Raw genomic sequence first — 25,628 nt, 5'->3', positions numbered from 1 at the left:
TTCCAATAATAATAGTAAAACAAGTCCATAAAAATAAGGTTAGAAAATCAAGACAATAATGAAAGGATTTAACAAGTCAAAGACTTAAACTTTTTGAAGGTCCTTTGATAAAAGTGTGTCCGACTTGTATGTGATATGGTTTGCTTTATCATGTAGAACCACCCTACGTTAACTATGCCTTTGTTCTGATACCGCTATTGGTTTATTGGAAGTCACCTTGAATTAAGTGCTTGATAAACTATAAGTTCCCGTAATGAGGATTAGAGAGCGTGAATATAATGAAGTTTGTATGTGAAAAATGTGTAGATGCATCAAATCTACTTTCGTTTCGTTATCTCATTTAAAAACTAGTGCATAACGGACATATACTTTACTTTCGCCTACCTAAAATTTCGGAGCCTTGTTTTCAGGACTTGAAAACCAGTTGATCACCAAATTATGCGGAACACTATGCTCAGTTACCACATTAGACACCTTTTTAACGTACTTGGTTTTAATTTCTCAGAAATCTGTTGGTAGTTCTTTTTAATATCTTAAATTGTCCCATGCATCTTAACGGACCTCATACGTCTAAGAATGGAACGTGCAATATCGTCAGTGACCTTGATATCTCCACTAAACTGTTCAAGTTTATGTTTCGCGTGCTTAGCATGTACCTCTGGAACATGTGATGAATACGCAAATTCGTAACGTCCATTTTGATAAATGCATCATGTGATAGAAGCCAATCTCTGAATTAGAATTTGTCTCTTAAAAGTCGCACCAAAGCATGTGTAAGCCGCCGAAACAGTTCTTTGTTTAAAGTTCGTTGTTTGAATCGATATTGTCGAGTAATAACGTCAATATCCACCATCCGTCCACACCTCAATTTTGGCTGGTATAGGTGAGCCGGTCTCTTTCTTATTGCTTTTGGAGTTGCGTTAGTCTTTAATCTCAAGCCTTTAATCCCAAGAAAGACTGGCGTATATTGGCTAACTTTCGACATCAGAGTTAATATGATTAAAATTCATCTTAATGCATGTATGAAATATGTCATCATTTTTATGTAGTGAAATGATTCAGTCTGGAGTTTGTTGAGATCAGTTATGCAAAAACAAATGAATTTTTAAGCCAAATGACAACCGAGTATAAATGTGTGTAAATGGCCGCCTCTGGAGCATTTTCAGCACGCAAATAGATGAAAACATCGGAAGGGAACATATATGTGTGAATGGACCAAAATGACCGTACACATTCAGTTTTTCACGTCGAATAGGCAGCAACATTTTAACCCTGATGTGCACTTGCTGAGAAACGGCACAAGTAACTGTGTGTGTTTTTTTTTTTTTTTTTTTTTTTTTTTTTTTTTAATAAAAAATTGAAGTATTGTAAGGAAATGTTATCTCTCGATTGGATAGGCTGTTTTTCAGTTGCTACCATGTTTATTGTTAAAAATCCGTCAGCTAATTTTTTCTCACATGACATACTTTTGTCTAACCGCATGCGTAGTAATCCCGTCAATTAGTCACCTAGAAGATATTCGGATTCATACAGAATAAAATGCCTGTATATTTGTTAAAACACACAGAATTATTTACGTATCTTATCTAATAGAAGATGCATATACATTATCATAACAATTAATTGTAGATTTCTTATGTATCGAAATGACAATGCAAGGGCTAAAACGTCATATCTGACTAAAGATTGCAATATTTAAATGTGGTTTAAAATACGCACGGCATTGATCTTATAATAAAGAACTGAATTTACTGATATTCCATAATGGCATGGTTGTGGTGAATTGTTTTTTGAATGACCGAAACGTGATAATCATTTCAGACATAAGTATGTTGCACAAAAAAGAAAAAAAAGACACTATCACTGAATGTTTTAAAGCGTTTACGATTTGAATACTGAATTGTCTGTTGCAATACTTTTAAATTGCTTACATTTCATGATATCTTATGTATGGAAGTCTAAAAAGGAACTGTCTCTTTTTAAACAAAGCAATATAATGTAAAAATGAATATAACTATGAATGTCTTCCGTTTTAATAAAGAGAAAGGCAACTACCTTACGCATGTTTAGAGCGTTATATCTGTTAGTCGTTTACATAAAAGGCAGCTAACAATATTACTCGTCCGAAAATATGCATCAACTTTTCAACAGACAGATAACAAAGGTATGGTAGTATATCAAAACTGCAAACTTTTTCAAATTTTAACAAAAACAACAACAACAAAATATCACACTAAGTTCTGATAAAACTATTGCATTGTTTTGTATACGAGATTCAATGGAACCCTTTATTACAGCACATCGCCTTCAGTTCTTTCCTAAAATTGGAACCACTTAAACAGTAGAAAATGCAATTGACTGCGTTATTCGAAAACAAAAGCATGTTTAGTATTGTCCAACAAAGATAGTTTTGCGTTTCCTTTTTTGAATACACGTCACTTACTAACACGTCTGTAAACTTTAGAATTAGCAAATATATATTTAAAGGTAACGTAGTTATTAAGAAGACGGTATTTAATGTGAGCAGTAGCGGAAGTATAATCACTGTCCTCTGATCTTTCATGCAGATATTTCTTGGAGAAAACGGATTCGGTCTGTAACTTCTGCATGTGTAATTAGGACCTTTTAACATCTTGAAAATTATCATCATATTACATGTTATAATGAGAAAACAAGGCACAAAACAGAACACATTTGAAGTAATCCATGGCCACACGTGTTGGAAAAATATTTGATAGCTTTCATCAACTGTATTGCACTTTCTATGAAATATTGATTGTCTAGTGTCAAGGACAATGCCATACAGCAAGTGCGAATTTAAAAGCATACAGAAAACAAAAATACTGACAATCAATTTTTTCGAGAACTTCTTGTCATTTCTACGTCTTGACCAAAGTGGAAACCAAACAAGAGCTACCCTTTCAACAGTTATTGCTGTAATAATCCAAGCTGAATAACACACGGAGGTATAAACTAGCCAACATACGATCTTACATCCGAAAGAGCTTCTAAAACTGATGTTTACGTCAAATGCTAACATCAACCAATCAAACAGCATACCAGAATACAGAGCAACTGTATCTGATATTGCCAAAGCTACTGCGTAGATTGCAAAAGCGCTGCTCCTCATTGACGGTCTGGCATACACGATAATTGTTGTCAAATTGCCCACAGTTCCTAGTGTGATAATCAATGGTGGAACAAATGTCCATACATAAACCGCTATTGTATGTTCCATATACAGGGTTCGGTTATTCGTTTCCGGAAAAAGACTCGAGTTATTTGATAAAGTCATCATCTCAAGCTGAGGTAACTGATCTTGTAAGCAATAAATTCCAACATCAATGAATCTTCAAATATATCCTAAAATGAAAAAAAATATATTATACACATATAGAACTTGTGACTGTGCAGGAAGAAAGTCTCTTTCTCTCTATATCTTCGATCCGTTCTAACGTTATACTTCGGAAACGGATATGACTATTACCATGACAACCGATTAACACTTTCCACACTACCAAGCTTAGACCGAATAAAGCAACCCCATTATCAGATAGAAAAGTAAACACGCACGTGATTTATAATGACAATAATCTGTCCTCTTTATCTTTTGATTATATTCGATTTCCCAATGGATTTTTTTCCACATTTATACTAGAAATGTCTCGGACAACAGATGTTGATAATATGCTAAATACGTGCAGTTAAAGACTACAGTATGTAAACAGATTAATCATGCCTCAAGAACAAGCTCAAGAATAAGAAGCTTTCTTACAAACCATTGTTTTTTTTATTATAACAGGAATTATAATATTGTGAAAAAGTCTACATCCAATAACAAAATAATCACAATTTAGATGATAAAAAAGAATATAAATTAGGATATCGTTATTATACCAAATATATATAGCGCCCTTTTCATGATAAACACGATCAAAGGCGCGTTCCACAAAGCAAACGCAGCCACACGGGGCGCGAAATTCATTGTCTAGTAAAAACACAGAGCGATTTGACCATAGGGATATAGTGAGATAAGCCCCTAGAACATATAGAGAGATATACTTTTAGAAACAGGCCTGTCTGGCTAACATAGCCTAGCTATAAGTTGCGAATAGACAGTCTGGTCCTTTAATGTGCCCGGGGTATTGCACCGATACACGCGAAACCGTCTTTCCTGGTACGAACCAGTACAGACCTCTTAGGTAGGTAGAAGACACTCGAGAGCATCTCAGAAATTTCCAGTGCCTGGACCTGGATAAGAAAAATACAAGTTATAACAAAATCTAATCAATATATTTCTATTAAAATCAAAGATATAGCAAATGTATTTGATTAAAATCCAAAAGATAGCAAATATATCTTATCAAAACCAAAGATAAAGTAAATACGTATAAATGTGTATACCTGGTTAAAATCCAAAATATAGCAAATATATTTGATTAAAACCCAGATATAGCAAATAAATTAGATAATAGCGATTGCATTTTGATTAATGTCCAAGATACAGTAGATATAAATTTTATCTAAAGTACTAGTACAGAAAATACATTTGATTAAAATCCAAGTTATAGTAAACATAAAATTGATTAACGTACATGATATAGCAAACACGTTTGATTTATGTTCAAGATAAAACGAGTACATTTGAATACAGCTGACTCAGTTTTTCAGGGCAATCAAACAACGTTTATATATCTCCAATATAAACCAGGGACAAATAATTACAGTTACAATACAGCAATCATGCATTTCATATGGGCCGTCATAGATTATAACAATCTAGCAATCTGAAATAGTAGGATTTGTTATAGTTTGTCATAGATCTATCGGTTATTCGATGGTATAAGACTGAGCCATGGTTAAGTGTATGGTGAGATCACAACAGTGATAAACTTTCATACATCATCCATTGAAACACTTAAGCAATCGGAAGAATATATATACATGACATTTGACACAAAAATTAAAACTGATTTTAACGACAGAATTCAAGTATTAACTTCCGTGATGGATAAATGTTATTAACTGAAGTAAATTGATACTTATAACACTGATTTTAACTGGCAAACACTTAAAATTAGATAAACATATTCACAATTATACATGCCCAGCTTTCTTTCTATGATCTAGACTTTTAATGTAAATTGAGTCACTTACGATAATATTAGACGAATTATATCATTATCATTTCTGGTAATTTCTGCCAAGTTACCATTTTGGAAAAACTTTAAGAGAACTTTATAAGAATACTACACAGATCAAGTTTGAAGAACATACAGCAAGCTTTTCATGATGGTTGTTTTAAGGTATTTCAGTTTTTAGCTCTAATAGCTCCTATAAATGGACCAAGTGCCCAAAAAGTTTCTTAAAGATGCGCCAAGTAGTTCATTAGAGACAATAGGTTAAATGTATTTTATTTTTACTCCTTTAAAGGGACTAAGTGCCAAAAAGTTTCTTAAAGATCCGTCAAGTATTTCATTTTTCATAGTTTAAATTAAGAAATAATATATCTCATTTAGTGATTTGTCGCTGAATAAAACATTGATTGGAGTTCAGATGCGAAGGAATTATATCAGGAGGGCGCAGCCCGAGTGATATAATAATAAGCATCTGAACGACAAAGAGCAAATCACTAAATGAGATATATTATTTCGATTCTAACACGTTACCAAGGACTTAAAGTACATCCTTGACGGCATTCATTAAATACTTGCCCGTTTTTAATCCGTTTCTTTTCCAGCGCGCCGCTATGCCGTTTGACGCAATAGCGTAATTATTGTGACGTCAGAACAGTGAACTGTTGTTTAATAATTCACTGTTTTCAACCTTCTTTGTTTAATAGGAAAATGAATCGGATCGTGTTAGAATGTATTTTATTTTTAGCTTTAGTTCTCCAATTGAACAAACTTGGAAGAGGACCTTATAAATGATGCTGCAGACCAAGTTTTCTAAAGATCTATCAAGCAGTAAGCAAAAGTAATTCGTATCATAACTACTTTTAGATTGAATGGCCTATTAAAGGTCCTAAGTGCTCCCTTGGAAAACATATGATATGAGAGAGGACATTATAAGAATGGCACAGGCCAAGTGTGATAAAGATCCATCAATAGGTTCATTATACTGGCATTGTGCATTTGGAAATTATCATTGCTCTTATTGTATCAAACAGTACATGTTATTGTCAGAGTCTATGACCCAAAAAACCACTGAATCTGCCTGCCTGTCTGCCTGTCCGTTTTCGATACCGTCGCAGGCTTTTTCGAGTATTTTACATATTACCTCGTAATAACCCATATCGTCTCAACATACATTTTAAGAAAAAAAATGTAATCAGTAATTACACAATCAAACTAATAATAACTATTATGTACAGTAATTCGCAAGAATTGAAATGAAAAAAAAAGAGTCATGTGAAATGATCATGCAGGCCTAACAGTACCTAGCTTGCAGTTGTTAGTTTCCAGCCTTATATACAAATTGGCCAGGATCAACATCTCAAACATCTCAATACTGGTCCATGTTAGTAGTGAATAAAATAAGGTTTCTAGGCCAATTTGACCTCACTTGACCCCATATCCCAATTTTATAAGTGGACTTTAACCTTACCCTAAACTTAAAATACTAACTTGATACCCTTGGTACCCTGAAAATCTTTGGTTAAACCAAACGAAAACCTCCAGTTTAACCAAAAAAACATTTGATTTGATGGACGTTTGAAGAGTCAATCTGACCTTATTTAACATTTAGTCTTTGGTCCGGACTGACCAATGCCGGACAATAAAAAACATAGATTTTAACTTTACTTTCGTTTTCTCATATTTTCGGAAAACCTGGTTATAAATAACTGACATATTTACTTTACTTTCGTTTTCGTATTTTCGGAAAACCTGGTTATAAATAACTGACGTATTTTCTGAAAATGTTATATGGGATTTACGTGACATTTTCTGAAAATGGTTATGAACGGTTGTTAAGTTACGTGTAAACAAATATAACGTATTTCGCAACACAAACGTAATTGATTAACACCAAAACCTTCTTTGCTAGCATAAAAAAGTTGCATGAAAGTAAATAACTTTATACTGCTAACTTATACCTACAACAACAGAACAGAAAGGAGTTTTAAAGGACTATAATGTAAGTTATATTTTGTTATATATCGTTTTACTAATTTTAGACTATTAGCCCGCTGCTTAAATATTTTGATATGAATGTAAACAATATATACGTTGTAGAATACGTAAGTGGTACAAAACTTTAAAGAACTATTTCTTTATATCAGTTCAGGAGTATTCAAGAGTTTTACCGAGATATCGATGGTCTGACTGTATATTTAAGAGAAAAATACCCCAATGACCACGAAATACAGAAATGGAATAATTCATATTGCAAACAATATTACGAACTTCTTAACCAATACGTTTGGGAACCGAACGAATTACAAAAACTTAGGGAAGACAACGAACATTTAAAACAAGATATAATAAAATTACAACATCAATTGGCATCGAAAAAAACAACAACACGCACTACAAGAAAAACCAGATACAATGAAGTAAAAAAGAAATTGGAAGAATCCTTCTCAGATGAACGAAAAATAACCGACGAATTTACCCGCGACCCCTCAACTTCAGATGAATGTGTCGAATGTTTAGAAATGCTGGATAAATTGATACGCTCAGATACAAGAAATATAGTTTTAAATTCATGTCAAAAAGGAAAAGTTTTAAAAAAGTTTAAAATGTTAACAAAAAGGGGAAAAAAAAGGATTCATGGTAACACTTAAAAATTATAATTTTAATTATTCATTATCACATTGCAACTTTTTAATACGTTTGTATGATTTTGCATGAAATATAATGACATTTTAAAATATGCTGTATCTATTGAATATATTTACAAAAAATTTACAACTATTAAACAAGTATTACAAGATTTAAGTACAAACAACTGAAATCACTCAACCGTTTGAGTATGCCATAGGCATACGCATGATTGAATATCATAATACTTTTATGTTGTGAAAATCACTCAACCGTTTGAGTATGCCATAGGCATATGCATGATTGAACATACGCTTTTGAGAGTAGTATGGAATATAACGTTTATGGTACATTTTTGTTAGTAGTAAAGAATATTATGTTCTTGATACATTTTAACTCATTTTATTAAAATAATTTATCATTGTTCATTTACTCTTTGATTGTTAACTTTTAGTATTTTATACAATAAATCATAAATGTTTATACCATTTTGTAACATTTTTATGAAAAATAAACAATAATATCCACAGAGTGTACTTGTTTTGTCCTGATATTGTATGTTGTTATACTTAACCCCAGGTATATACTTAATTACTTCTTTCGGCGGAGGAAGTCCAAATGGATCGAAGTACAAAGTATTCAAGTAACAAACCCAATGTGTTCCAGGACCAACAAAGTCGTCCTAATTTATAATTCCACATTCAACCTTTTCTTTCGTTTTTGGTAAATTATTTCTACTAAATACACCCCTAAAGTTTTTAATTTTTAATTGTTTTACCCATTGTTCAATTTCAAAGTTAGAAATTGGTTTGTTTATAAATTTTATTTTTTTTTACTATAGGAATTCGTCTGTAAGGTCTCCGCTGTGAATCAATCTGTATACCATTGCCATGTCCCTTACCACTTAACAAAGATGTAATCAAAGGTATTCCTAGACTAGCAGCCAACATGCCTAAAAAGCCGCCATTTTGTTTCTGCTTTTGTGTTAATTTAATCACTCCAGATCCTACTAGTTGCTTTCTTTGATTAGGTGTAAGATATGGTGATATTATATTTCTTTTATCATTAGCTACCGAAATCATACCATTTCCAAGTATTTTACTAACACCAGTACTGGCCAGTCCAGAAAGGGCTCCAATGCCTAGAGGGGCTAATATATTGGAACTATTTTTGCTGCCATTGGAAGAATTGTTTTTCCTAACAAACCAGCCAAAGCTCCTAAAAATCCACCATTTTGACCTTGACTGGACATTTGTTTTTTTGAAATTGTAATTTCTAATCCCTTATTATTTGCAACAGCTTTTTTAATTTGATTAATTTGTGTTTTTGTTAAAAGTAAAGGGAAGTTTCCACGTAATTGTTCATGTTTTAATCTAGACGTATGTGGAATTTTATTATTATAAGCTTGTGCTAAATTTTTCTTTTGTCCATCTGTAAGGTTAACTTTATATTCAATATAATTTGATGACATTATATATTTAAAATTTATTTTATTTAAACAATAACAAGTTCATTTCCAGTAGTATTTATTTCAACTGTTTCTTCATACAATACAGTTGCGTAAACACGAATATTAGCTGCTGGTGGAATATTTAACTTAACTGTTAATGTAATATGCTTAGGATCTTCTGTAGTTACTTCCTTTTTATATTCCAAGTTAAAATAAACAAATCCAAACAAACTTTGAAAATTAAATCTATTTAAAAGACTTCCAATAGTCTTATTATTTTGTTTATAATAATAATTAATTACATCATCGTATATTCTTGATATACTTGTGTATTCTGTTTCTGGATAAAAAACACCATTACCAACTTCAAGACGACAAGAGCTCAAAGTGCAATTATCATTTGCTGCATTAATTTTAAATGTATCTAATAAATGTGGATTATGTTCTTGTGAATTACTTTTATCAGGTCGTTGTAAATAAACAAATACATGTTGTGGTTTTGTTATACCAGCTGTTATTCTGAAGGTTATATTATTTTGTTGTGTATCAGTTGATTGCGTCATCATTTCCCGAAGGTATGACCATCTTGCTTTTGTATGTCTTTCATAAATGAAATTAAGTCCAAATTCATTACAAATCAAACGTGGAACCCATAAATTTAATTTTGTTACAATTACTCTACCAGCATCAGCAGCATTAGCTCTAAAAATTAATTCATCATCATCTGTCGCTGCAGTGTTATTTGAATTTGACTTGGAGGTATAATATTAGTTTCTAAACCCTGAAAAAATGAATAATTATTTAATGGAATCTTAGCATTTACCTCATTACCACCCTGGATTAATCCTTTTCTAAGACCAAAACCTTTATTATATTCAGCTTGGTCTTTTCTGCTTTCAGCACTAGCGTTAACGTCTAAATAAATAAATTCATTTGTTCCAGTTGATTCTGCATAATCATTAGATAGTTCAACTAAATTTTTTACATTTATTACTTTGTATAAATTATTACAATCATAAACAATTTTTCCATTTTGTTTAACCACTAATTGATCAATTAATGAAGCTGCATTATTAATTAGAGCAATTTGATCTCCATCAGCATAATTATTACCGTTAGCAAGCTTATTTACTTTAAAACTTACTTCAAAATAAGCATTAAACCAATCAAAATATGAGCTTCTATCATTAATTGTAAAGTGATATCCGTTTTTTTTGTTGCTTAACATTATTTCCCAAGACAGATATTAAAGCTGTATCTAATTGAATAGGAGTTAATTCATATCTTTCACAATTTTGTTTTGTTCTAAACATATATATATTATATATTATTTTATTTTTTATAAATTAATCTGTTCATACGTTTACGCTGAGCTGAAGTCCCAGATCCTGACAATAATCTATTCAATCTTATATTAATATCCTCCTCATTATCATTATTATTTTTACTGTTATTCTTTTCTTGTAATTCCTTGGCAATTAAATTACCAACTGCCGGAGCAGGTTTCTTTTTAAGTTTTTCAACAATTTTATTAGCAGCTAAATTTCCAACTTCCGTTCCAACCTTTTTTGTTCCACTTTCTAGTGCTGCTTTTCCTGCTGTTTCCAAAGCTTTTTTTTCCAGCTGTGTTAATTGAAGATGCAACTCCACTTGAAAACAATTTCGTTAAAGTGTCAAAAATACCTGTGCCGCGTATAATTTCTTTTCCCGTGTGAGCATCAACATAAATAAATATTCCCTTATTTTTGTCATAAACTTTTTTGTACATTATATAAAACTAAAATTTATATTTCTTTTAAAATTAGTGTAAAACTTGTTTCAACTTCATTAAAATTAATTATTCTACCAAATACATCTGTAATATATATTCTAATTAAATTTATAATATATTTATTAATTTCAGAATATCCAACTCTTTGTGGTTCTTTTGTAAATGGATAAGCTCTTGTTAAATCTGCAGTACTTAAAGCATAAATAATATCACTAAAATTACCATCAACAAGTGAATTATCAATAAGATCACAATGAATGTAAATTGTATCCACAGAGTTAGTTATATTTGGTGTTGTAGTTCCCCATTCAGTATTTCTCAATGCTTTTTTCTCAAATCCAAGCAATGTATGAAAATTTGACATTCTTAAATCCAACATAAAATACCTGTAATTGAAATCAAAATCTTAAAACTACTTAAATCAAATTCCAAACTTATTGGAGCAATTTCTGATTTATTAAATTCAAAATCATCATTACTTATTAATGTTTCCCTAATATAATTATTAATATCTGTGTAACTGTAAGAACCATTTGTAAATATAATATTTTTCCAATCCTTACCATTATTATAACGAATTATTTTATTGTTATATTCATCACTAATATTATGCCAAGAGTAGGTCATAGTGTTAATACTATCCAAACCAACAACATAAGTTTTATTTTTATCTAAAATTAAAGAACGACTAAATCTGATTGTAAAATCACTTGGAGTATTTTTGTTATCATTTTTAACTGTTTCAGAACTTAATACTATTTTTTGTTCCATTTATATATTCAAGAAAAATAATTTTTATATAACTTTTCATGTTCTTTTGGTAACAATTTATTCATTTTTAATAGTTCATCACTTATTCTAATACCTTCATTTTTTAGTTCTTCATTTTTATTTCCAGCATTAATTGAACCACAAATTAACTCCAAGTCATTAACCAATTCTTTTGGATTACATGGACAAACGTCGTAACCTTGTCCCCTAATTACTTTTTTAAATTTCATAGATCTTTTATTGATAGGTAATCCTGATTTTTCTGTTAATTCTTTGAATATTTTTCTTGAATGAATTGAATGTTTTTTATTATTGTTATATCTTTTATTAATCAAATCAATTAAATCATTATCTACTTTAGTGTTAATTACTTCTTTACCAGTTCTTCGATCCTTAGCAACCAATTTGTTTTGTCCGTAAAGTTTATTTAAGTTAATAATTAAATTACCATATTGTCCATTTGGTGAAACTTTATATGAATTATGATATCTTATTCCCTTTCCAAATACCTCTGAATCATTAATCATTTTTGATCAGCGTTCACCATATCTTTTAAGATTTTCTCTGTCTAATTCTAACTCCGAAACATACTCACCTGCAGCCATAGGTTCTGCATTTGTAAATTCAACTATTTCATCTGGATTTATTTTACTGTGTTCATTTATTCTACGAGTACATTTCTTTAATTTTTCGGTAACCTCTTTTCTTGTTTTTATCCAATCATCTTTATTTTTGTTTGTTACTAACTCTGATAATACAGGTAAGTACCAATCTGATAATACATCTTTACCAATATTTACATCTAAATTTGCCACAAATTCTTCTGATTCTTCAATTGTATCTTTAGTTGTATCATCAGATGTTTCAGCTATTCCCATCTTTTCTCTTCCAAAATCTTCTAATTTCTTAAATTCATCTTGAGAAACCCGTCCAACAGGTTTATCTCCCCAATCTATCGGTATATAAGAAGCCGATTTTAAAGCTTGTTCTTTTTCATAATCTTTCAGTACTTTTTTAATTTCTTTTTCAGTAGGTTCTTTGTTTATTTCCCTGTATTTTTTATATTCCCTCGCCAGTTCTTCAGGAGACCATGTAATTGATGGTTCTTGGAATAGCTGTGGTAAACCCTGATATGTTTGTATGTCTTTCATTTCATCACCTAGTAACGCTAATTGCTCCTTAATTTCAGGTAATGCTTTTAACTGACTTGATAATTGTTCTTTTTGACTTTCTATTCTTTCAGTAATTGGCTTATAAATTTCAGTGTACATATCCCGATTTGTAGCTTTCTTAATATTTTCTCTCATTATTTCTTCTCTAAGATCTCTCATCTTTTGCCCGACTAAGTTTTTTCTTATTCTTATTTCATTAAGTTTTGATTGCATTTATATAATAATGTAAGATAATGTAAGATAATGTAAAATAATGTAATATAATGTAGGATAATGTATTATTATATATAAATGGAAATTCCAAATTATGATACAAAAAGTGATAAATCTAATAACTTTAAACAATTTAAGCAATATCCCTTTATGCCAGATTCATGTTTTAGAATGTTAATATGTGGATCTTCTGGATCTGGAAAAACAAATACATTAATGCATATACTTCGAAAACCTCTTATATATTATGATAATTTATACTTGTATGCTAAAAACCTAGAACAATCTAAATATCAATATTTAATAAATCACTTAAATGAAATTGCAAAAAAAATTAAAGTAGATCCAAATGAAATACTTGAAGATTCGGCTGATTCCAACCAAATTGAACCATGCGATAACCTTGAATCAGAAAAACAAAAGTAGTAATATTTGATGATTTTGTATGTGAAGATAAAAAGGTTCAAAATGAAATAAAAAAAAATTCTTTATTCAAGGACGTCACAAAAACTGTTGTGTTATTTATTTAAGTCAGTCTTACTATAAAACACCAAAAGATATTCGAATTAACTGTTCACATTATATTTTATTTGAAAGTCCAGGTAAACGAGAAAATGATATGATTTGTAATGAACAAAATATTAACCCTAACTCTTTTGCTAATGCAACAAATCAAAAATTTGATTTCTTATATATTGACAAACCAAGGAAGTTTTTAAGAAAAAACTTTACTGGTAATATATAATGGGAGTTTTTAATAATATAGAACAAATAAGTGAACCTGACAGTATAAGTAAAGTTAAATTTGATATTAATTTAAGTGATTATGCTACTAAAAAACAATACAAAAAGCTTAAAAAGGACATGGGATCATATCTTCACAGAAATAAGGAACTTGATAACACAATGAACAGAGCATTAGATATGGGAGGTAATGAAATAATCAACCTAGGAAATCCAGATAAACCCGCTGATGCAGTTCCAAGACGGTTGGTGTATAAAAAAATTCAAAGTGTAATAGATGACTATAATCTTGAAGATGTTAAAAGTATAAAACAAACACTAGAAGCACAAGTAAAGAATATTGAAGAATTAGCAAAAGATTTTAAAAAGAATTCATTATTAATAGTTGAATTACAAGGTAAACTTGGAGAAGAAATGAAAGCTATGGTTGATTCTATTAAAGAACTTGAAGAGAAATCTGATTTGACAGATGACAACATAGAAAAAGTATTTAAAGCCAATTTTGAAAAGTTATACACTCAAGTTCAGAAAATAAATGATACTATGATTAAACATGAAGAACTAAAAGACAAGATTATTGAAGCTGAAAAAGTTACAAAATATGTATCCGTTAGAAATTAGAACAGAAATAAATAAACTAAATACTGAAACTGATAAAAAGCATAGAAATTTATTAGAATTAATTTCAAATAAACTTGCAGAATATAAATCTGAATTGGAAAAGGCAGCTTCACAAAGAGGTGATGATCATGACACAGCATTAGAGGACTTTAAAAAAGAGCTTAATTCTAAAATAGATGACTTTAAAAAACAAATTCGAATTTGGATTAGTACTGTTGACAACCGTCATATTTTAAAGTATGCAGACTTAAGTAATATTACAAAAAAAATTACAAGAAGATACGACGCAGCTTAATGCTAAAGTTGAAGAACATAAAAATGAACTGGACTTTGTAGTTGAAAAATCAGTTAAACAAGGAGAATCAATCACTACTAATACTGAAGCAATTAACATAATTAATGATAAAATTAAAAAAATAATAAATGATTTGGACTCTGTAGTTAAAATATCAGCTAAACAAGGAGAATCAATCACTGCTAATACCCAAGTAATTACTGCTTATACTAAAGCAATAACCGCTAATGTCGAAGAAATTTCTACTAATGATGAAAAAATTTCTAATAATTGGAAAAAAATTATAGAAGTAAAAGATGCTTTCTTAAAACAAGAAACACAATTAGCTAAAACAAAGGTTGTTGTTGACAATTTGTCTGCTTCTGAAGTTGCTACAACAAAACGACTTGATGATTTAGCTGAAATAATTCTTAAACTTAAAAAAAGACAGGAAAATAGAAGAAAAATTAGAAAAAGTAAAACATGAAGTGTTTCTCTTTGAATACTATAATAACACTTTTTATCATTACGTAAAAATGAAAAAGTATTTTATCCGTCAGGATGTCTGGATATATTCAACATATGAAGATATGGGCGGTCTGAACTATTTAAATGAATTTCAATTAAGACCTGGAATTATCTTAGATTATAGAGATTTTATAAACACAAACCAAGAATATAAAATAGCTGTACTAAATTTGCTTTTGAGGGGTGTGTTTATAGTCGAAAAAACCGGAATTTATATAATAGATATTAAGATGTTATTAACGGGTGCGAGCCCTATAGGTGAACCGAGTAAACCGGTTAAAAGCCCAATATCACATTTTATATTTAGGTGGTGGAATGATGTTGATGATCTAATTCTTGGTACATTTATCAATATTGTAAATATAGCAGCTGAGGCAGCTGAGGACTTTGACACTGATCAGTTAATATCTATGTATAAGAAAAAAAATTAAAGTTCATCTAACACAAGGAACAATGTTTGACATTCATCCTTATAACGATTCAACATCTACAGAAGTAATATTTTCGCTTATAAAGAATAGTTACATCAGATTCTACATATCGGATGAACCTATACCGGATGAATCTATATCGGATGAACATGCATTCCATGATAGAAACAAACTTTTGAGTTAATCCCTAGTTTTAATTAATTACTGTGTTTTTATTTAACTGGAATAATTAATATAATGGGAATATTTAATAATATAAATGAAAAAGTAAATAAAATAGAAAGACAATTAATAAGAAAACCTCCATTGTTTTTAACATGTTATACTCAAGATACCGATAGTGGATTATTTCAATGGAAAACTGTAAATGCTAGTCCTGGTTTAGTTCAAAATGGTAATAATGTAATAATTAAACAAAATTGCATCTTAATTATTCTTGTTGATGCAATTAAATTAGATAAAGGAGAAGCTAAATTACATCTAAGAAATAAAGAAAATGTAATTCTTCAAAGTTATAATGTAAAAAATAACAGAAAAAATGAATCTATTTCTATTAATTATGCAAATGAATTTAAAATAAATGATGTTATTTATATTAATTCTTTAAACGTTATGAATATTCAGTTAACAATTTATGGTTCTATAATTTAAGAATAAGCTAATGTATCAATACCATTATCAAGAATATATCTTTTATCGTCATAACATGATAAAGATGTTTTATTTATAACATAACTGGAAAGATTGTGTTTATCAGAACGAATAACTTTAAAGGTGTGATTACTTTGGGTTGAATTAAACAAAGTATCTTTATAATTTTAATGAACTATTGTTTTCTTAACAACAAGTTTTTTAATTCCTTTACATTTTTTAACATTTACTTCGTTTTCTAATAAATATGAATACATTTTACTTCTTAATCCGACAAATTCAACAATGGGAATGCCGGCAGCTTCATCTTTAAATTTTCCAATTACTTTTTTATTATTATCAAAATAAAATTCTGATTATGGGATATAATCACTATTATCAAATAAATCTTTGTCCTTATAAAAATCCTCATATGCATCTTTGGTTTTTTTTTCATAACATAATGAATCAGTGTCAGTGAATAGTAATTTACAATTACCCTCGTACTTTTCCTTAATGTAATTATAATGAAAATCATACATTAAATATTTTGATAAATCTAGAATGCACATTCCAACATAACAAGGTCTGTTTAATAACAAACTTTCTTTTATTCTATGAATACCAAACAAATTCTTGTTAAACATCGTTGAACTAACAAATGAAGGTTTGGCTATGTATTTAAATAAAATATTTTCATCATGTGTTAATTTAATATTAACCCTCTTGCGTAAATTCTCCATCGTCTTACCGAATACAGAGTTGTTCATTAACTTAAAGAAGTCCTTTTCAAATGAATTTTTTGCTTTAGATCTTTTTTGAGTATTAAAATCAATATATTTTTTTAACCAAGGACTTTCATTAAAAGTTAATATTTTATGTATTTTTGTTACTTTTAACCCTAATTGTGTATATAGTTCAAGATTTTTAAAATGAACTACATACTTTTGTTTTTTCATTAAAGCTGGAACTAATTTTTTTACATTACTCTTTCCTATTTCAAATTCTGTTTTAATATTTTTACTATAATCAGAAAGCCATTGATCTAGTATTTTAATTTTTTCAGGAGCTAAAGGATAATCATTATGTACAGTATGTAATTCTTTTGGATATTCAAGATCACATTCAACTATAAAGTTAGTTTTACCTTTTGCAAGTAATTTCTTGAATTGTTTTTCGAATATAAATTTGAAGTTTCCAGAGGGCAAAGGTTGACACATAGCCCAACCGTAAAGGTTATTGGCGTCAAGGTACATAATGTATTTAGATTCTAATTTAGAATTATAATCTTTCATATATTTATTGTTTGCTTTACTGTATCTGTTTGAAATATAACTTATTCCTCCTCTCAGTCCCTTTTCAATAAAAAGATAAATATCAATATCAGTTATTAAATCTAACTTAATTCCAGTCATTTTTAACATTGCATCCCAAGCTAAACCAGGACTACTAAAATAATGACAAGGATCTAATTTGTAGTACTCTAAACATAGTTTTCTAAAATTTTCGAATACATCAGCTAAAAGTAATACGTCAGTTTTTAAATATAGATCGTGATATTCTCCCATTGTTTTAATTTTAAATTTATTCCAAACATTTTTAGCATGTTCATATTCGTTGTCAGATATGTGTGTTTCTTTAAAATTGAATAAAAATCTTCTTTAGAAGGTAATTTTATTTCTTTGAATTTTTTAAATGAATCCATGTAATCATATGGATAAACACCTTTTGTTTTTAATAATTCAATGTAATCAAATTCTTGAGATAAATATTTAAATTCTGGAATATTTTTTACTAAGTTATCCAATGATTGAGACATAAATTGGAATGAATCAATAAAAACCAAGTCGGAAATCATAAATGCCATATATCTTTCCATATTGTTAGGAATAACATGAATTTCTTTTTTGAATTTCCCTATTTGTTGCATAATAAAATGACCGTCATAACCTCTTAAATTATGAAAAATAACAGGAATTTTGTGTGTTAGTTTAAAATTAATATTACATTCTGAGTGAGCACTTCCTCTGAATTTTCCTGTTATATGACAGTGGTCTCTTACTTTGATTGAATCTTCTATATATTCTTTTTCACAGATATGGCAAAACTTTTGTTTTTTAAATTCGCTTTCATCTTTTTAGACATTCTTAGTTCTTTGTTAAAGTGCTCTTTAAATATTTCTTTACAATATTCCTCTTCCTCAAGCATTTTTTCAATAAACTTATAAACTGCATTAGGACCTCTATAAATCTGGGTTGGTTTAGTATATTTATCGTCATAACAACAAACAACTTTATAGCCGTAACAACAATCTATATGATTTTGATATGGTTCAGTAAATGAAGATTCAGTTGATGGTTAAGCAGTTAAAACTTTTTTAGTTATTGATTCAAAATCAGCATAAATTACAAAAGGTACTGCTAAACCTTTATGATAATTTTCAAATTGTACTTTACTTCCCTCTTTTGGCATTTTTACGCCTTGGGTACCATTAATAGCTAAACAATTTGGTATGTGTTCATTTAATATTCTTTCTTGAGAAAAATGCAGCAGGCAGCTTTTACAAAAATGTTTTTTATTTTTACATTTTGTTTTTTTAAACATTAATCTATTAAAGTCTTTTATCCAAACATAATGATGGACCGGGGTCCCTGGTGATTTACAGTCGCCATTTATTTTATCTTTATTAATTAATAACATGTCATAGTGTTCTTCGTATTGATATTTTGATATGTACAATGGATAAATACCTGCAGGTTCTTCATAACCAAATATATTAAATGATATTTCATTTAAAACATCTATTTTAGGTATTTGATTTAATGTAACAGGAAACTTTATTCCTTTATAATCAAGATCGTTTATATGTTTTTTATAATTTGAAACTCTTTCAGAATGTTTTGTTACATGAAATTTGTAAGCTAAATGACACCATCTAAAACATTCATTATCATCATTCTTTATATTTATCAATCCTTTCTTTGGATTTTGTAATGGTTTTGGTAATTCTAAATAACTTGAAGCAGCCAATGGACTATACTTATATCTATTTATATAATGAGCATCAACTGACCCTATTCTCCAGCCGCTTCCTTCAGAAATCCAATTACCAATTCTATTTATTATTTCATCAAAAGCTTGACGTAAAGTGTTTTTTATTTCGTTTGTGTTAATAATTTCTAAAGCCTTTGATTGAAAATAAGCTGATTTATATATTGTATCAGTTTTATCCATTTTTGCAAAAGTTATTTTTAAAACAACGTTTATTTTTATACCTTTTAAAGTTTTAAGTTCAGATTTAAGTATTTCATAAGAGTCGTTTATAGTTAAATATAATTGATTCTTTGGATCTTGTCTATATTCAACTTTAATTTCAAATTTCTTATAATATTGGTTTGTAGATCTCTCGATTTCGATCTATATATATTATATTTAGAAAATAAAATTCGTTAAGCAAAAAAGGATTAAAAAAATAATAAAATAAATAAAGTTTAAGAAGAAATAAAATATCTAAATTTATATCTTTTTCCATTAGTTTTTGATATTCCACTTTTTACTCTGTTTTTCCCTTCGCAGCACATTTTTATTAATCCAGAATAAATATCAAGGTCTTTAAATGCTGCGTAAGTGCTTCTATATATTTTTTCTTCATTAGTATCACAATTGGTTGCAATAACTTTTTTAGGGTTGTTTCGATGATTATTTGGTCTGGGACAATCACATAACCTTTCGGCATTTTCTTCTTCAGTTAACAGACAACCACAGTTCCATTCAAATAAATTATTTTTTAAAAGATAAGGATCTATAACATTTTGTAATTTATCAATAACGTGATTTTTATATTCATCGCTAACTATTTGATCAAGTTTTGATTTAATAACATTTCTTCTTTTAAGAACTTTTTTATATGAATTTTTGTCTGGATTCATTATTTCTCCTAAAGTGCTAGATAATTTTGGTATAATCATTAAATCTACCTTTCTATTAACCATCTATATATAATATACTTATAGAAAAAATCTTTAAAAAACACACGTAAAATTTAAAACAGCTCTTCCTCCTCTTTTTTACTTTTATATCCGTTAAGTTTAAATTCCTTCATATACGTTTCAAAAGGCATTGAATATTTTTTTCTTCCTGCATTTCTAATAGTATTGTAAAAATATCTTGAATAACTTTTTTCTTATCTTCCTTATTTACTTTTCCAATCCGTGCTTTTGTTATTAGTTGTTTTATTTTGTGATGATGTGCTTTTAAAATAAATTTCTTGTCGTCAAGTTTTAGTCTGTTAGTAAATATGGTAATTACTGATGGAACAGCGCCAGCAACTGCTACAAATATAGGAATAGCTGGAACAAGTGCTAATGCAGCTGAACAACCAAAGATACCTGCTGTAATATAATCCGGTACTTACTCTCCCAAAAAAAAATTTATAACTTTTTCTGTAAGCAGCAGCTAGTTTAGTTAAGTGAATAATTAATTGATCTATTGTTTCTATTCCATTATTAGAAATTAGATTTTTATGACTCATTTATATAATATATTTTTTAAATTAAATTTCTTCCAATTCACTAAATGGTACCCAACTATTAAATTTTTCATTGTAACCTTTCCATTTTACTAAAGCTTGTTTTTTCTTATAGTCTCGTCTAATAACTTTTTCTATTCTAAAAACTTCTTGTGTAGAAGGTAAAAGTTCTTGTTCATAAAATGAACCTTGAACTATTTCATCATTTAAATCTTTAATAATGTATGTTCTTGGATTTGTATTATTAATTTTATAAATTATAAATATTTCCTCTGTCCAGTTTGGTGTATATCCTTTTTCAAAATGTCTTTTAAGTTTGCTTAAGCGAACTCGATCACCAATTTCAAATTTTGTTTTACTCTTTGGTATCTTTAAATCACCATATAAATTAAAGTAAACAGTACCTTTATTTAAGTTTTTACTAGCTTCGGTTGGTGTCATTTTTATACTAGAATATTTTGTTTTGTTATATTTATCAACAATATCCTGCAAATTATCTAAATAAGTATAAGTATTATTTGCTGTAAAATATTTCCACATTATTCTTTTTAAACTTCTATTAAATCTTTCAATAACTACAGCCTTTCCTTCCTTAAATGTATGGTACATGTTAATTTTATTTTTATTCAAAAATGATTCAAACTTTTTATTATAAAATTCTTTTCCTTCATCTACCCATAAATTTGTTGGTGTTCTACCTTCTGAAACTATTCTATTAAATGCTTCAGTAACAAATTCTCCAGTTTTATTCTTTAATGGAATAACCCAAGCATATTTACTGAATATATCAATAACGGTTAACAAGTACTTTACTCCTTTATTATATTTTGAAAAAGCTTGCATGTCAACTAAATCAGCTGACCAAGTATCATCAATATCATTAACTATCACTCTTCGTTTCCTAAATTTTCTTTTAATCGGTTTGTGTAATTCTTCTGCTAATTCATCGTTCCATGTGATTCCGGGGGTATACTCTACCCCCTTTTCCCGTTTTTTGACTTTGTCCCAGCCCAAGTTTGTATTTCGTTTTAATTATAGGTTTCACAACTAAATGTTTTGCAATCTTTTCTCCAAATGATTTTGATTTAGTGTTATTTAAATTGGAAAGCATTTTTTTGTCGCATGTACCCTTTTTTACACCGCTGTCATAGCAAAAGTCATGGTCCATACATACTGCGTCCAGTTCGTTAACAGGGGGTCCATTATCTAGGGGATTTCCTGGCCCACAATAATTATATCCTGGGAGTGTTAAACCTTTCTTAGGTAATAAAGGTAACATTGCTTTGTGAATATCTAAATTACCCCCTGTACTTTTAACAAACTTTGATTCATTTTTCCACAAGATGAACAGGTAGCCATTATCATTTTTCTCCCGTTTTTTGTTGTAACATAATGAGGATTTATATTATCAGTAAATCTTCTTTCTTTCAAACAATATATTCTATTCTGTAAACTCATATATATCATATGTATTTAAAACGTTTTACTGGGTTTAAGACCTGTGGGTTTTTAATTGTCCGGCATTGGTCAGTCTGGACCAAAGACTAAATGTTAAATAAGGTTAGATTGACCCTTCAAACTTACGTCCATCAAATCAAATGTTTTTTTTTGGTTAAACTGGAGGTTTTCGTTTGGTTTAACCAAAGATTTTCAGGGTACCAAGGGTACCAAGTTAGTATTTTAAGTTTAGGGTAAGGTTAAAGTCCACTTATAAAATTTGGATATGGGGTCAAGTGAGGTCAAATTGGCCTAGAAACCTTATTTTATTCACTACTCATGTTATCCTTCAAAATGATATTCAGTTGGGATTTTGTGTTGTGGTGCTTAAGAATGGACACCTTTATAACCTCTATCATGCAAACTGTCCTTAATGGAAATAGATTCGGTTGGATGCGGAACTTCAAATGTCGACTGCTATTTCTACGTGCAAGTGTCAAAACAACCGAGGTCTTATTCAGCAAAGAGTACGGAAAAGGTAATCGATTGATGGGTAGTTAAAGGGTAGAAAAGGTAGGACAGAGGTTGGTGTACAAGGGATTGTAAGAAAATATACACGCACATGGTTTCTTTAATATGCTTTCTTTCTTTCATTTTTTTTTTTGTTTTTTGCTGAATAAAAGTAAGACAGTCTCGCATCGTCAAGCCCTAACTCAACCAACGTTATCTTAGATCTTCACATTGCCAAGCCTCTTACACACGCCAAACATTGTCTTATATCTTCACATCCTCAAGCCTCAAACACCCGCCCGAAATTGCCTTTAAAAATGTCTAAGATCCCCACATCGTAAAACTCCCAGGACACATCTAACATTGTCTTTAAAATCCAAATCGTAAAGTCACTAACGCACACTCAATATTGTCTGAAATCTCAAAATCGTTGGACCCCATATGTGTATCCAATGTTGCATAAAATCTCGAAAATCTTGTGAAGTCCATAACACATACCCGATATTGTCTAAATAAATCTCCAGATCGCCAAACCCATAACATACACTGCATTTTCGAAAATCGTCACGTTGTCAGGTCCAACATGTCTAAGTCAATCCCCTGACTCATCCAACACTGTATAGAATCACCACATCGTAAAGCCCCATAACATACCAAATACTGTCTACAATCGACTTCTTCCGGAAAATAGCAGATTTATAGCTAGAACACCAGCATTAAGGTATATACAAATAATTTAGCGCCATATTAAGGAAGCAAACAACTATAATTGCTTATCGACAAACGTCCCATACCGGAAGTGAAGTTATATATATAACCTTGTAACGTTTGACAACTGTAATGATGTATGTTTAGTTTTCTAAACTAGATTTAACTCATTTTATAACTAGTGCTTGAAGTTGAAATGCATTTCCCCTTGCATCGATAGTGATATTAAATGAAAGTGATAAAGCATTCAAAAATAACCAATATCTGACATGATTTATCGATCACTAATTCTGACCTGCAAACATAAATGGAGCCGCACAATGAGGAAACTAACATAGTTCACTTGCGAACAGCATGTATCCACACCAGCCTGCGCATCTTCGCAGTCTGGTCAGGATCCACGATGATCCCTAACGGTTTCTCTAATTACAATAGGCCTTGAAAGCGAACAGCATGCATGATCCTGCACAGACTGCGCGGATGCGCTGGTCTGGATCTATGCTGGTCGTGAATGTAGTATGTTGGTTTCCTCATGGTGCGGCTCAATAATGAACAAAAAAAGCATGAAATAACTCTATTTATGGCTGGTGCAGTCCAAGTATACTTATCATTGGATAAAGACATATTTATAAAACGTGTTGAATTGTAAAAAATAAAAGTCTGCCTTTCCCATTTAAAATATTATAAAATTTAATTTTCAAAATGAAATGGAACTTAGAAATAGGAATAATATTGAATTCCTTTTCACTTTGAAACGAATTGTGCAGAATATTTAAGAAATAATATATCTCATTTAGTGATTTGTCGCTGAATAAATCATTGTTTGGGATTCAGATGCGAAAGAATTATATCACGATGGTACAGCCCGAATGATATAATAATACGCATCTGAACGTCAAACAATTATTTTATTCAAGAGCAAATCACTCAATGAGATATATCATTTCGATTCGAACACGTAACCAAGGACTTTAAAGTACATTCTTGGCGGCATTCATTAAATATTTCCCGTTTTCAATTGGTTTCTTTTCCAGCGCGCTGTTATGCCGTTTGACGCTATGACGTAATAATTGTGACGTCAGAACAGTAAATTGTTGTTTAATAATTCACTGTTTTCAGCCTTCTTTGTTTTATAGAAAAATAAATCGGGGTGTTAAAATGTTCAATAAAACATTGTAATTATGTCAAATAATGGATTTCAAAGTTTATATTATTATGTGAAAGATGTTTTCCTTGTTGAGAAGCTGAACAATTTTGTTTCAAAAACTGTCATATTTTGAAGTAACAAAAAAACTTGGTCTCAACAATATTGATATGTTCTATATATCAATTAGACATATTTCACAGATCAATGCAGTTAGTTTGAATCCGGACGGCATAAGTCAAATGCAAAATGACATCAATGGTCCCTGTTACTTAATTTTTGACATTCCTGGTATAAGAATGTAGGATAAAAATTCATGCTTTGTTAGTCATTTTAATGTAATGAACCACTTAAACTCAATTTAAAAAGATTGTAAAACATGTTTCTGCTACAAAAGTTACTGTAGTAGATTCTCTCAGACGTGATCATAATTAGGGTGACATAGGTGTATGCAAAAACAAACAAAGAGACATTAACCTATACCCTAAAATGTTGAAATGAGATGGGCCATTGATTGCTACAGTACAAATAGACTTTCCCGCAGTGAAAGACAATTCCTCTAAACTCTTCTTCAAATCAAGTCGGCAGATAAGAAATCAAAAAGTGTTACGCTTCTGGTAAAAGCGTCAAGGGACAGTTGTATTATACATTTTTGAATTAATCAAATTGCAGCGACGGAAATACGCAGATAGTTGAAGACAAGCCAGTGTGTCAGCGACAACAGGAGTTGAAACTGTCCGATGATCAAACACATCTACAGATTTCAATCGTTTACTACACTCCCTGACAAAACTAAGCGGTTACCCTGTTATCATTGTAACCTTGCGTTGTTTTCTAGGAAGACAGTTATTTTTTTGTATTCATGTGCAAAGCTAAAATGTCAATTATGATAAACACATATTGAAGTAAAGGGAAACAACCGTTATAAGAGGA

The 25,628-nt window shown here is 29.8% G+C and overlaps 1 protein-coding gene and 1 long non-coding RNA gene across 5 annotated transcripts; one reads left to right on the top strand and one right to left on the bottom strand.

The window, feature by feature from the left end:
• Positions 1–1,383: 1,383 nt before the first annotated feature.
• LOC123546954 (mas-related G-protein coupled receptor member H-like) lies at positions 1,384–23,779 on the bottom strand. Of its 4 annotated transcripts, none has more exons than XM_045333642.2 (2): positions 22,956–23,779; positions 1,384–3,363 (listed from the first exon to the last, which is right to left on the bottom strand). In XM_045333642.2, exon 2 carries the CDS (start codon positions 3,296–3,298, stop codon positions 2,276–2,278), a length of 1,023 nt encoding a protein of 340 aa, XP_045189577.2. In that variant the 5' UTR covers positions 3,299–3,363; positions 22,956–23,779; the 3' UTR covers positions 1,384–2,275. The 4 variants fall into 4 exon arrangements, with proteins under 4 accessions (XP_045189577.2, XP_053407215.1, XP_045189578.2 ...); XM_053551240.1 differs by having other exon boundaries at positions 23,342–23,779; XM_045333643.2 differs by lacking the exon at positions 22,956–23,779 and adding an exon at positions 4,596–5,398.
• LOC128559484 (uncharacterized) lies at positions 6,790–8,189 on the top strand. The gene is made up of 2 exons (XR_008372395.1): positions 6,790–7,137; positions 7,288–8,189. It is a non-coding gene; the product is annotated as an uncharacterized LOC128559484 (long non-coding RNA).
• Positions 23,780–25,628: the final 1,849 nt, after the last annotated feature.

The sequence above is a fragment of the Mercenaria mercenaria genome, chromosome 9 (assembly GCF_021730395.1).
Source record: "Mercenaria mercenaria strain notata chromosome 9, MADL_Memer_1, whole genome shotgun sequence".
Taxonomy (NCBI): Eukaryota; Metazoa; Mollusca; class Bivalvia; order Venerida; family Veneridae; genus Mercenaria; species Mercenaria mercenaria.
The sequence above is the reverse complement of the archived record's forward strand: the minus strand, read 5'-3'. Positions and strand labels throughout refer to the sequence as shown.

Bases quoted from the DNA above. Each gene is read 5' to 3' on its own strand.
- LOC123546954 (XM_045333642.2), bottom strand. From the start codon at position 3,298: ATGATGACTTTATCAAATAACTCGAGTCTTTTTCCGGAAACGAATAAC.